Genomic DNA, 13,589 nt, shown 5'->3' with positions numbered 1-13,589 from the left:
ACTCCGTCCTTTATCCCTTCCCTTACGGCGCGGTTCAGGTGTCCAACGATATATGAGACAGATACTGCGCCATTTCCTTTCCACAAAAACCTATTATTATTATTATTATTATTATTATTATTATTATTATTATTATTATTATTATTATTATTATTATTATTATTATTATTATTATTATTATTATTATTATTATTATTATTTCCACAACACTGAGTGAAGCCCCTTCTCACTGTCTATACCTTCCGTCGTAGCCTGACTTGAAGATGTGCTGCGATCTTACGCGCACAGTCTGGCGCCAAGGTGATGGAAAATTTCAGGTTACTGGAGCGACGCTAGAAGGAAGACAACCTTGTGTTATCATTTCTGTGCAACTCGGCGCCATAATAGGTTCTTTATGGACGGCAGTAAAGCGCGGTAGCTTGTTCTGCGGGAAAAGTAAATAAAGAGATAAAACAAGCTCTTCTCTGGCAGGAAAACTTCCAGAGCAAGCATTTCTTTTGAGTAGCCGTGCACAGTTCCCCGTTTTCTTAGCTCTATCTGACCATATCTCTGCCCACATACAAATGAAGCCTTGAATTCTTGCCCTAGTGTAATGGTTCTTGGGTTCCGCACTGTTCCACAACGTTTAGTAATCTGTGTCGACGTCCCTGAACTACTTGTGCGCGAACTACTTGCGTTCTGTGTGATGACGAAACATTGAACAGTATGAGAACACTCTCGCGAGCTTGTTCATGAATGGGGGGCTTCCTTAGTTCCCATTAACGTGGTTTGGAATTATTCATTCATTTTTCATTCGGATTTCAATAGCTGCGCCGATATTCCCGCCGTAATTTGAAAAAAAAAATTAAAAACTCCACTGTTTAATAAATCCAACTCATGTGCTAGGTGGTTAATGTCACTTTAGGAAAATAAACAATGGAAACATACAATTTCAGTCTTTAATTCTAGCTGTTAATTTTGCACTCAACTATATTTATTGCCTGCCAGCACGGCAAGGGGCTCTTAGACTAGACTTCACAAAAACTAAATTTTCATAGCACGCCTTTGTAAACACCTAACACTGAGACTTCAAGGACCCTTCGCATGCTAGCATAAAAGAGTGCTTGTTTGCGCTGACGTGCTACAGCCGTGTTCGTGGAGTGTGCGCAGTATGGTCGCATGCGAGAGCCTGAGAGCGGCCTCTATATAAGTTATTTTGACGACTCGTCGCAACAGCGAGAAAGTTAGACCTGCTATTGAATAAACGTGAAAGAGCACTTTACAACATTCTTTTGACGGCGTGCAGATTTCTCATCACAAGTCGTCGGCACAACGATCAGAAAGGTCAGTGGCATAACACTGAACATGTTATGTCACCGACCTTTACAGATAGCAATCAGTAAATCAAACAGTTAAAACTGAAATTTTAGCGAATGGTTCACAGCAGGCGTTTCTGTTCTAAGTTTATTCTAGCCATCAACGATAAAAGTTTTTGAAAGAAATTGGAGGCGGGGTGCAGAGAAGAGCGAGGGGCTTAACTCTTACTGGAAAGAACTAAAGATGAGAAAGAAATCAGCATGCGCTATTCTTTTGCGTTGCGTTGCATTTCAAAACCGCAGCAAAGCACAACTTGTTTGCAAGTCTAATCTAATATAGCTTTCACTATCCCTTTTATTTTTCTCGCTCCTCTGTATATGTACTGTTTTATGTGCACCTAGTGTATGATTTGGAATCGTGCTGTTAACTCTTCGTTTTCCTACACAGCATATTTGTTGACAATGACTGCTTTATGTGTCATCAAACTGTCTCAGATTTATATGATGTTTGCCTTCTGTTGCGTTCGTTTTTGGTCTACTAATTCACGCTTATTTCTTTTACCTTGCCTGTCATGTATTGCTTTACATATCTTATTTTTATTTCCTAATTAGCAGATCCTCCTGACAGTTCTTTTTTTATGCTGGGACCTCTGTATGCTGTATAAAACTGAATGTACTTTTCGTGAATACGATTTCTGAAATAAATCCTAAATCTGAAAGTCTGTGAAGTTCCCTGCCGTTTGGATGATTTTCGCTGGCCGTGTGTGGACGTTCGGAGTTTATTTGCCGTCTCTGAAATCATCTCGTCTGTTGGCCGCGTTACGTGAGCTCGTATGCAAAATCCCGTCTCGGGTAGAGTGCGGAGTGAACATGGTGTGAAACCTTCAGCAAACGCTCGCCGATAGATCGGGGCTTAGATGTTGGCTCCGTCGCTCCTTTTAGCCTTGGCTACAGGAAGCTTGAAACTCTTCACTCGTTTGAAAACCACGACTCATATATGCACAAAGTGCGCTAAGGTGAGAAGTTGCAGTAAGCGCACGAAAAAAAAAAACACTAAAGTGCACTAAACACAAACTCAGAAAGTTACAGGTGACTTTCGATGGGAGTGTTGCTCAAACAACGACGAACGCAGCTGGGTTCATAAGCTTCAAGATGAGGAAGCAGTAATGCTAAGTCAGCACCACGCACAACAGGTTTAAGCTAAGCTGCAAAGCCGGGAGATAAGAACTCCACGACTGAGATTTTGTTAATTTCGTCTCAGAGCGACTAGTACGAAAACAATACGACCTAGATAGAGACAATGTGAGCGTAGTAGAAACGCTATCGTGATGGACGAAACCTCTCAGTCTAGCTTATGAGTCGTTAGTTTTGAAACACGACGCGCGTCTTCAAATTTGCTCACATCTAAGGACGCGTCGCAGGAATTGGGCACCTATCTAAATCACTAATCATTGGCGTCTACCAAATATATTATTGTCAATTGCATAACAAAAACCAAAACTCAATATGCAACGTCGCTTACCTTTCCAGGACACTTCCGATAGCGGCGTGGACAGCTGCACGTTGCCGGGGGAATTTTCCTTTTCCATTATTACCGTGATGCTCGCTCAGGTCCGCGCGGTTCAGTGTACTACAAGGCTCATTAACCAAGAGCTAATTAAAATTGTTGTCCGGGTATCTCGCCCGCGACGTAGCTTTCTGTTGGCGCCCCTCTACTATACCTTGCCCTGCTGTGTGAGACGATGCTCCGGATCGCACCGGATCTTATCTTTTCGCTCACTTTTGAAGTTGCCTTCTCTGTTCGTGACTGCCGGCAAGCGCGACACAATCTCCGCCGGAGGCAACAGAAGAAAACGTGTCGCCGCGGGTAGGGCGAGCCATGCGTCACCTGGGGCTGCAATAATTCCTCAGGGTGCTGTTACGCGAACGCGCCCCAGCGCGTGTGGCAATACCTGACGGCGGGAGCACCGACAAGAGGGTCCAGAAAGTCCGAGTGAGCTCGGGAGTTGCGAAAGATAACGGCGCTGGCAAGTGAAGCACACGACCGCGAGTGCCCAAGGGAAGTGGCCCCTTCGGGCTCGTTAAGGCCCACAAGCCGCCCTGCCAACCGTTCAACGACGCAGCCCATGGGACACGGTTCGATCGTACAGCGGATTGGCGAGCCGTGACGTCGGTACTCACGTTCCGTCACTGGTAGCTCAAGGGCAACAGATCGCGATGTCTCATTAATAATGCTAACGGCTTCTAATGAACCCTTATTTCATGGCACGGAAGAAACGTCATACTTCTATCTACGTTCTTCAATCCTTATACAAAACTGCGGAACAGCAGCAGCATGTGAGCGTCGATACGAAAGTGGCACATATGCTATAGGGCCGGAACGGCACGGCATTGGCTCGTATGAAATAAACCGCGTCCACATTCCCGTTGCAGCATTTACGCGTGTAGGCAAATGAGTTCATACACGCTAAATGTAAATCGTGTAAATTGTGCTCACACCACTTACCGTAAAGTCAAGCCCGACCTGGATGCACCATCGCCATGTGGCTGCTGCCGTTAAAGGGGCTCTGAAACGCCTTCCGATGAGAGCACATTAACTCACTTAATCACTGCACTGTGCTGCCATGAAAACAAGAGCCAAATAATACTCTTATACACGCAGCATACGACCCACAATCACGCGTCAAAGTTGGCGAGCCCTTTCCGGCGACTTTTTCACGCTCGCACCCTCCTCCGTCCCCCGCATCTGCGTAGACAAGGTGAGGGGTGCCCATTGGTTAGATTCTTTCAGATGTCAGGCAGCTACCGTGGCCGCGGCCAATAAGCCGCTTAGCTCCGGCGGGTCGGGAAGCTCCGCTCCTAGAGGGGGTCGGCGAAGGAGCGCCTACCTTCCAGCGTGCAAAAAGTGACGAGAGGAGAGGGAGGGTCGCGAAGACGCTGAAATTCAAATTTTAACTACAGATAACTCAGCTTCAACAAAGCACATTTAAAAAAATCCTTGCTGGACACTATTCGTGAAGCGGGGTGCTTCAATATCTCAGGCATGCCGCAACTTTATTAGAGCCCCCTTCACAGGCCCTTTAAGTTAATTGCAGACAGCGTTCTTGGTTACCTGCACTGCGTTGCAACCCGCTGAGGTGGCTCAGTGTATATGACGTTCAACTACTTACCACGAGTCCGCAAGTTCAACCCGGCCACAACAGATGAATTTTCTTCGAGGCACAAAGCGAAAACACCCATATACTAAGTTTCCGATGCGCATTAAAGTCCCCAGGCCTTATAGCCGCCCTTTGACAGGGAAAAGAAAAAAAAATCGGTAGAGACATTTAAGGCTGCTTACGTGTGGGAATGCGAAACGATTACTGTCCCTAGGTGCATTGACGTCCACCCACACACGTGCCTCACAATTTTGATAGGAAAATTGTTCTTTGAGGAAAAGAAGTGGCGCAGTAACTATCTCACATCTGTGGACACTTCAAACGCCCCTTAAGGGAAAGGGTAAAGAGTGCGGGAAGGCATACAATTGAAGGTGAATATGTCGGCGGGTCTAATCGCTGTTGCAAGCTATCCTCGAACTTGACCAGCACATGTAAGATATATATGCAACGAGACATAGTATGGCACCACCTGGAACGCTGCACGGCAAACGGTTGCATCACAATTTTGGTACAAATGTAGTCGGGAAAACTGGCGGCGCATGGAGGCCGGCCAGTGGCGAGTATATGTCCAAGGACATGTATACGATTCAAAAGCGTGGCTTTATGGGCTTGTTGGTGCACGATCATAGCGTGAGAATATAGCGCAGAGTAGGACACGACGCAAGCAAAAACGAACAACACGAGTGCTGACTTCCAACAAATTTTAGTTCACACAAGCAACATATTTATACACCAAAGACTCGCCATAACTTTTGCTAACAGTAACGTTGCCTCAGAAACGAGAGTTCTTTATGACCACGCGATTAATAATTGAAGCCGAAAAGAAGAATGCTTCGGGAGAGACATGTGTAAGCACTCCCTATATCTTTTTATGTGAAAAAGAACTCTTGTTTCTGAGGCAACGTTACTCTTAGCACAAGTGATGGCGCGTCTTTGGTGTATAAATATGTTGCATGTGTGAACTAAAATTTGTTGGAAATCAGCGCTCGTATTGATCGTTTCTGCTTGCGTCCTGTCCTACTCTGCCCTGTATTCTCTCTCTGTGTGTACGATTGTCTGAAGTGGCGATGTTCGGCTTGCTGTGTGCGTCATACGACCGCTTGATGACGTCACCCTATTTTTCTTGCCATCGCTGAGATTTTCTGCACGAAATGTCGTCACCGCGCTCTGCTGCCGAACGCGAAGCTGGCGAATAGCGGCATGACAAAGGGGCGAGCAGAGAAGCCAACTGTTTTAGACACATCGAGAGCCGGTATTAGATAACTGTTGTTTTCTGTCATTCTTTTCCATTCTTGTAATCCGCCTCACCCAGAGGCCGTAGCAGCTACGGCGGCGACAATCGCCTCCGCGCATGAGGAGGGGAGAGAAAATAATTACCGAACAGAACTCGAACGGAATCGTTACAGTAATGGGTACCTCCGATGTTTTTTTTTTTCGTAATTCACTTATTGGAATGAAACTTTTAGTGGAGTCTTTTTCATCGCCGTTTTGACCATTCCACTAAAGTTTGGCAGCCATGTATCATTTTATTCCTGTGCAAACAGATTTTAAAGAGTGCCATTTTGTGTCCACAGTTCAGTGTTGTTTCAACGGGAAACACTGCTTTTGCGACATCACAAACATTAAGCGCATGTTAATGCCTGCTCCCAACTTGAACAAATTTTGAGGCTGATATTAGGTCGCCTCATGTATTTCATTAATGGAGCCATCGTTTCAAGTCGCAATTTCAGCCATTCAATGCGCGGTCAGGCTTTTCTGATAATGCTTGTGATATCATTGCTGCGGCAAACGGAGCTTCGTCCCTGGCCGTCGTCTGCGTTTTGGTTTTCTGTGATAGCATTGCTCAACTCGATATTCTGGAAAATGGTTCTTTGTATCGGAGCTAGGGGATTCAAGAGCATGCGATGCGATCATTAACTCAGAAAGTTCAGAAAACCTCCGGAGATGCCATTTAACCAAGCCAAGGCAGCTCTTGCACTCGACCCTGGAAACATCCGTTCTTCCAGGCCTACTCGGATAACAATGTATACTCCGCTTCAGACATTAGGAAACGTCGACTCTGTAAACGCTCCACATTAAATAAAAAGAAAAGTAAAGTTGAAACTCCGGTGCATTCTTTGGCTTCCTTCTTTTATTAGGACGATGCGGGGCGTAAGGATCCCCGGTATACAACAACCACGTCTGTAAATGTACACGAGTATACAAGTCTCATATAAACGCAGCAAAGCGAAGCGCGCGAGACTGTGGTAGAGATTCGGTATATGTACAAGTTGCAACAGAGACGCCACTGCCAATTCCACATCCTGCACACCGTATACACGTCCAGCGCTGTAAGAAGGCGAGCTATGACACAGCAGTGGACACGTTCTGCGCTGTATAAAACACCTTGGCTGCACACGCGCAAACACAAAATAAAAAAATAACGTCTTGTTGCTCCGATACCATCATCGTGAGCATATCGGCAAAACGAGCTATCACGAGGAGCTCCCCATCCGCACAACAGCTTCTGTATTTGGCCCTACATGACATTAATTTCGGTGATGTCATACAGGAAAAGATTATTGTATGCAGCAACACATTTTTATTCTTATAGGGCGCAGGTGCTTTTGTGCTCTAGAAATGCATTACAGACAGTGTGAGCCTGATTCCAAGCTACAGCACAGCAGATGAGACGTGCACGGAGACTGTAGTGAAACAATGCTTCCTTTTTACGTGACTGGTTGACTAAATTTTCGCGTTTCACATGATGGGACGATCCAGAGCCGTAAAATGAGTTACTTCTGAGACAGTTACGTCATTGTTAATGTGGAAGAAGGTGTTATTAGAGACATCGCATGAACAATATTAATCGAGAAAATGAAAATGCGTTTTAAGCGATACCCTGTAATCAATAAATCTACAGTTCAATGTGAAGTGTGCACACGACACTAAAAACGAAAACTGAAACAAAATCGGCAAACGCACAATATCGGAGAATTCCGAAGCATCATGGAACAAAATGAAGCTGATTCTTGTCCGAAACAAGAACCAATCAGCGCAACCAGCCAGTTCAGTTTAAGGGAAGTGAGAAGGCCCCCACAATGAGTTTAAGAAAAACGAGAAAGCCAGTCATTTTCTAATCAACATAGTCTCGAGCCGGTTCAGAAACAGAAATAAAAATTTACGCAATACCCTGAACTGCGGGAGAAAAAAAAAACGCGATATTTCCATTTGCTGGCTCTACGACTGTGGGACTTAACATAATGTGTTTGACACATAATGTGGGAAATAAAAGTGAAAGCACTGCGCGGAACGCAGCAACACGCGCAGCTGGATAAAAGCGAAGCCACTTTAGATAGAGTTCATGGTGTGTGGCATTCACCCCGGCCGCTCCCCGCACTGCCATTCATGGGCCAGAGTTCGGCCAGGTTTGATGCGGGGAAACGCACAAAACATTGCTTTGTTGCGGTGACCGCGCAGTCCTCTGCACCTTGCGAAACGGCTGACACCGAAGGAAGATAAAGTAAAGGCTCATTTTCCCCTGGACGCCTTGGCACGAGATTGAGCAGGGTATGTAAGGGTCTCTCCAATAGGAAAGGAAAAAAAGCTTGAGCATTCAGTTATTGATTACTCTATAATCACGAGTGACAAAAGCGCTTTTTCCCATTTTGTAACTAATTTTCCTTGTGGCGAATAATATCCAAAAGTCATCTTAAACTTCACTACAGAAATAACAAAATAATTCACCTTTTTGTACAAAGTAGTTTTTTTTTTCTTTCATATTGGAGGCGCCTGTACGTGCCACAACTTGTAAGCGCAAGAAAAAAGTTGGCAAAGATATCACTTCTGTCCTCCGTAATGAAGTCACCAGTGGATACAATTTAGTGCATTAAACACACTGGAATCGCCTTTTTTGAAGCGGTTTCGCAGTAACAGTACTGATGGCTGTTGGTACACGAAAACTGGTCTTAATGACAAGCGACGCCTGCTGAAAAGTAAAACGATAACGGCGCCATTTCTTCCCCCGCAAAGCAAGGGACACATAAATTAGTGTGGGCAGTTAAAAAAGAAATAAAAGTAACACTCCAGAAATAACTACGCCCCAACACCTTCACTTCTCAGAAAGGCACTCCTTCCATTGACGTCACTCTTCCAGGTGGTGGTCCAGGTGGCGCCGCTATGAAGCCGAGTACTTTACTGTGTCGCAGCGCTACTGCGTCTACAGATTTGTTGATTTACGGAAAGGACTGATTTACGGAAAGGCTTGCCGGAGATAACACCACGCGAACCTACTTGACTCAAACCATGTATGCTTGAAAATGAAAATTGGTTTTTGGGAAATGACGCAGTATCTGTCTCACATATCAGGGGACACCTGAACAGCGCCGCCTAAGAGAAGGAATAAAGGAGGGAGTGAAAGAAGAAAGGAAGAAAGAGGTGCTGTAGTGGAGGTCTCCGGAATAATTTTGACCAGCTGGGGATCTTTAATGTGCACTGACATCACGCAGCACACGGGCGCCCTAGCGCTTCGCCTCCATCGAAACGGAGCCACCGCAGTCGGTTTCTTTCCACAAGGCCAACCCTGGCGACGTCTGTTTGCGCAAAAGGCGGCAGGTGAGTGTCCCTATTCGTGAACTTGGTGAACGCGCACATTGCTTCTTTCTTGCGCAGTAGATTCAAACTCTCTTAAGATCAGTTCGCTTTTTTTTTTGGTTGTGCATCAATTTAAATACCAGCCATATAAAAAACACAAGTGCAGAGCGCTTACAGGCAAGCCCTCTTGTATGAGCAATTGCGCAATGCTCCGTGGTTGGCCTTGCACAGCAATGGAAAGATTTTTTCTGCATGGCAAAAGTCTTTCAGATCGCCGTGCTGCGTAAGCACACAGGGTCATTCTGATCCTAAATAATTTGAAACGCTTATACTTGCAAGCTAGGACACTGGCGTCGAAACTGTTCAAATGAGCTACTTCGCTTCTTCAGGTACTGAGGAAAGAGCTGTTTTGGACAACCTACCGTTAAACCACACACTTACGGCAGGGGAGAAATTGCAGTCAAGGCCGAGAATAGCACGATAGATTCTACTCTCGAGGAATCATACGTGAAATCAGAGCTTTAGTAAATACCTATGGACCTTACCACTAGGCGAAGATATTGTCGAAACTCCTCCTGTCTCGACTGTTGCAAGATAGCAATATGGCAACTCCCAGGAAAATCCTCACTGGAGAGGTCTATAACTTGGCGGTAATTTTTCCAACGTTTCTTTTGTAAACTTCCTTTCTTCAAATTATATTTTTTTCATGATTTGCTCGCATGCGCGCTACAACGAAATCGCTGTGCCACCCGAATGAGCTCTGTTTACTCTTGAAGACGAGTATGACTCGCTGGCCGCTGAAGCACAGACTTCTTTATGATCACCAGGCGCGCATACCGCTCCACTGAGCACAACCCGCAGAATCTCACTGCCCGCAGGTGTTCTTCTCAAAACGCCGGGTAGAAAATCTGTTTATTCAACATCAATTGGATAGTACGTCCACTTCTGTGGAAACTTCAAACGCACGTGAACTAGCAAAAAGAATGCCATGTTTGTCACCGAACAACGGTGGCTTTGAGAGGGCGAAAAGCAAAAAAAATTATTTCCCTGTCTTGTTCAATTCATAGTTTCAACAGCGCTGCGGGAGAAACAAAGAGCACTCAGTACAAGCGCAATAAAAGGTCATTGAACTCCTCTGTTTTCTAACACCGGCATCCTTGACAAACATGAAGATCAGCTCGCACATTAACGCAAAATTTTCCCTATCACAGTAACAAAAGACATTTACATAAGTGATCCATCAGTAACACCCAGTGATAAAAAGATCTATTTATCCGGCGAGGCCATATCACTCCTCTCATACGTATGCACCAATGCGAAGAATGCTTTTTCAGGTTCAAGTGTATTATGAATGGGCTGTTTTCGTTTTTTTCTCTGTGCTTTAGTCATTTTGTAGTTAGAATAAGCTTGTACGTGACGTTTCTATGAATAAAAAGCCAGTTGCGAGAAAAAAAATTAAAACAGCACTTGCTATGTGTGCTTTTTGTTTCGTCCTATGTGTCTGCGCTGTCTCCGCTATGAATTACTACCAAATCGCCCAAATCGCAGCCCTATTTCATTCCTTGCAGTTTTTTTAACTGTGACAAGCACGTCACCATCTAAGCTTGTTCACCACGCGGCGACAAGTAACCAGCGCGATTCACATGTACAGGCACAAAGGAAACTGGACGCTACACAAAGACAAGAGGCGCCATCTGATGGCGTGCGTCGTTCGACAGGCAGCAACGCGACGCGGCACGTGCAACAACGAACAGGCATCCCCTCCCCACGACGCAGGGGCGGGTACAGGCGCCGCAGTTAGGAACTGTCCGCCTCGTGGTCACGTGGCGTCACGTCGTCGTCATGACGTCTTCCGAAAGGGTGGCGTTGAGCAGTGAGGCTATTGTGGCCTCAGTGGCATTGCTGGCAGACCCAGCCGAGATGCCAAAGTCCTTGGTGGCCCACGAGGGAAACCGGTAGAGGTCGAAGACAAGCGGTCCCACCGTGTGGATGGTCGCCAGTTGTACCAGCACGCACGCGACGTTCATGACGAAGCCAATCTTCATCTGCACGAGGAAACACGGGCCAACGAGGCGAATGAGACAATCACAAACTAACTGCGTGAAACGCGTTGCGGTCGCTATCACAGCTGTACGCTTGTACGGGTTTGTCTCATGTACGCTTGCCCGAGGCTACGATCTGCTGAAGGCGCATTTCGACGCCTCGCACCTTCTCACCATGATTCCCGTTCGCGGGGAATAAAAACATTTTTCAGAATTATCGATAGTCTCTGCAGGTCATCCGAAAATTCTTTGTTCACGGTCCTCACATCCGGTGCCAAATATATGACTGCAGTTTCCGCCACTTCAAGCCTACATGGGCTAACTGAAAATTCCTAAGCCCAACATATAAATATTCGAAATCTTGGGCTGGAACTTGGCACATATCTTTATTATTTCTTTATCAAAGTTGGTTAATTTGTTTTTTACAGGTTATTGAATCGAACCAAGTGATATACATTTCAGAAATTGAGGAAATTGCAGACAGAACTGTGATCATCTACCTATAAACAGAGGACCCAGGAGGTTCATGACCCTAGAAACATAACTCGGCAACGTTGGGGACGCAGTTTCCTTCATTTGCAGCAGTTAAAAATGGGCTGCCAACTTCAAACGTAGTAATGAGGGGCATTCTATCATTATGTCGAATCTAATGGCCATCCACTTGAACATGGCCAATTGTACAGCCCTTGGCAAATAGCAGGCAAGTCAATCTGCAGCTCATGCACCAGCATCAGAAATGTGGGGCACGTAAAGGACACAATCATCGTCATCGTCATCAGCCTGACTACACCCACTGCCGGGCAAAAACCTCTCCGGTATTCCTCTGATTACCCTTGTCCTGTGCTAGCTGCGGCCACCCTATCCCCTCAAGCTTCATTATCTCATCCGTCCACCTGAGTTTCTGCTGCCCCCTGCTACGCTTGCCATTTTCTTCGAATAAAACTAGTTACCCTTAACGAGCACCGCTTATCTTGCCTTCGAATCACATGCCCCGCCCATAACTTTTTATTTCTTCATTTCCACTAGGATGTCACTAACTCGCGTTCGTTCTCTGATCCACACTGCTCTATTCCTGTCTCTTCACATTACATCTATCATTTTCCTCTCCGTAGTTTGCTGCGTTGTCCTCAATTTAGGTCAATCCTTTTCGTTAGCCCGCACATTTCTGCCCCATGAGTTAGTATACAGGTATGATACAGCTGTTATATACTTCCCTCTTGAGGGATGCTGATAAATTGCTATTCATCGCCTGAGAGCACCTGACAAATGCACCCTGCCCCATTCTCATTCTCCTCGTTATTTCACTTTCGTGGCCGGTCACTACCTGTCCTAAGTAGGTCTATTCCCTTACCACTTCTAGCGCTTCGCTGCCCATCATAAACTGCTGTTCTCTTCCGAGACTGTTGAGCAGTACCTTAGTTTTCTGCTTAATAATTTTTATTTAGACCCACCGTTCTGCCTTTACTGCCCATGTCCTCGATCGTGTTTTGCAGTTTGGCTCGTGAGCCGCAGGTTTAGGGGAAAATGTGCGATCAGTGCAAGGGTATAATCACGGCACCCATTGATTCGACTCATTCTGAAAGCTCAATACACGTCAAGTTCACACGGAAGTGTAGGTCAAGCGCACCATGTCTATGGTCCTGAGCCTTCCCATTTCGCACAGGATGGCGTTGGCTCCGGTGGCGATGGGCAACATGAAGGCGAACAGGCAGCACGCCTTGACGGGCATGAGGAAGTACAGGGGGTGAACGCGCGTCGCCACGGCCTGTGGGGAAAATAAGAGAAAGCCAAAGGTAAGGCAGAGGCCCATCTGCGATCACCATGAGGACGATACGCAGTGAGGGACCGTCTGTGTTTGCCGGGTGCATGTACGCCCGTTATGCGAGAAGTAGGCCATAGCCTACGAGTGTGCTTAGCGTGCACAAATAAATCCAGGAAATTCAGGGCTTTACTACATGTTCACAACACCACCTTGCACTCTTTCTCTCTCCCTTGCTATCAAGTCATGTAATACCTCTTTAAAAGGGCCTTTGAAGTATTCTTAACCTAACAATTATTTCTGAGAATTTCAATAAGGCTAGGATTCTTGGAGATCAATTTTAATTATGAGGCAACTGTGGAATGTTGTAAGGTACTGATATGGAAATATGCAAGATAATGGTGCATTCTTCTGTTCATTTCGTTTTACGGGGTTTAATGTCCTGAAGCGACTCAGGCTATGAGGGACGAAGTACCACCTGGGGTTCTTTAGCACACACTGACATCGCACAGCACATGGGCCTCTAGCATTTTGCCTCCATCGAAATGCCACCACCGCGTCCGGGATCAAACCCACATCTTTCGAGCTAGCAGCCGAGCACCATAAGCACTGGGCCACCGCTAGCTTTGTCCATTATTCCTATGCGACGCAAAACCTTTCCCTCAAAGTCTGTGCATCGTTCGCATCGAGTAGTTAAGGCTGCCTTAAGAATCTGTAGGGAAGCATTTTTGACAACAGCAAAAACGTCAATAGCAAAAAAGAA

The 13,589-nt window shown here is 45.9% G+C and overlaps 2 protein-coding genes across 7 annotated transcripts in view; both read right to left on the bottom strand.

Moving 5' to 3' along the window:
* LOC144120446 (Na(+)/citrate cotransporter-like) overlaps positions 1-3,911 on the bottom strand; it is a 35,432-nt gene extending 31,521 nt beyond the window's left edge. Inside the window, exon 1 of one of the 2 annotated variants that reach the window (XM_077652845.1) lies at positions 3,802-3,911. Coding sequence is in view for 1 of the 2 variants with exons in the window: in XM_077652844.1 (XP_077508970.1) it covers positions 2,818-2,884 (67 nt within the window). In the remaining variant the exon portion in view is untranslated. Of the gene's footprint in view, positions 1-2,817; positions 3,348-3,801 lie in introns of those variants that run through there. The other variant, XM_077652844.1, reaches the window with a different exon arrangement.
* Positions 3,912-6,564: 2,653 nt separating this feature from the next.
* The window catches only part of LOC144120445 (solute carrier family 13 member 2-like), a 99,277-nt gene continuing 92,252 nt past the window's right edge, over positions 6,565-13,589 (bottom strand). For all 5 annotated transcript variants that reach the window (XM_077652842.1, XM_077652843.1, XM_077652839.1 and 2 more), the window contains exons 12-13: positions 12,695-12,832; positions 6,565-11,070 (exon numbers count right to left, since the gene is read on the bottom strand). In XM_077652842.1, coding sequence (XP_077508968.1) covers positions 10,855-11,070; positions 12,695-12,832 — 354 coding nt within the window. In that variant the 3' untranslated portion in view covers positions 6,565-10,854. The remainder of the gene's footprint in view (positions 11,071-12,694; positions 12,833-13,589) is intronic.

This window comes from Amblyomma americanum, chromosome 2 (assembly GCF_052857255.1).
Source record: "Amblyomma americanum isolate KBUSLIRL-KWMA chromosome 2, ASM5285725v1, whole genome shotgun sequence".
Taxonomy (NCBI): domain Eukaryota; kingdom Metazoa; phylum Arthropoda; class Arachnida; order Ixodida; family Ixodidae; genus Amblyomma; species Amblyomma americanum.
The sequence above is the reverse complement of the archived record's forward strand: the minus strand, read 5'-3'. Positions and strand labels throughout refer to the sequence as shown.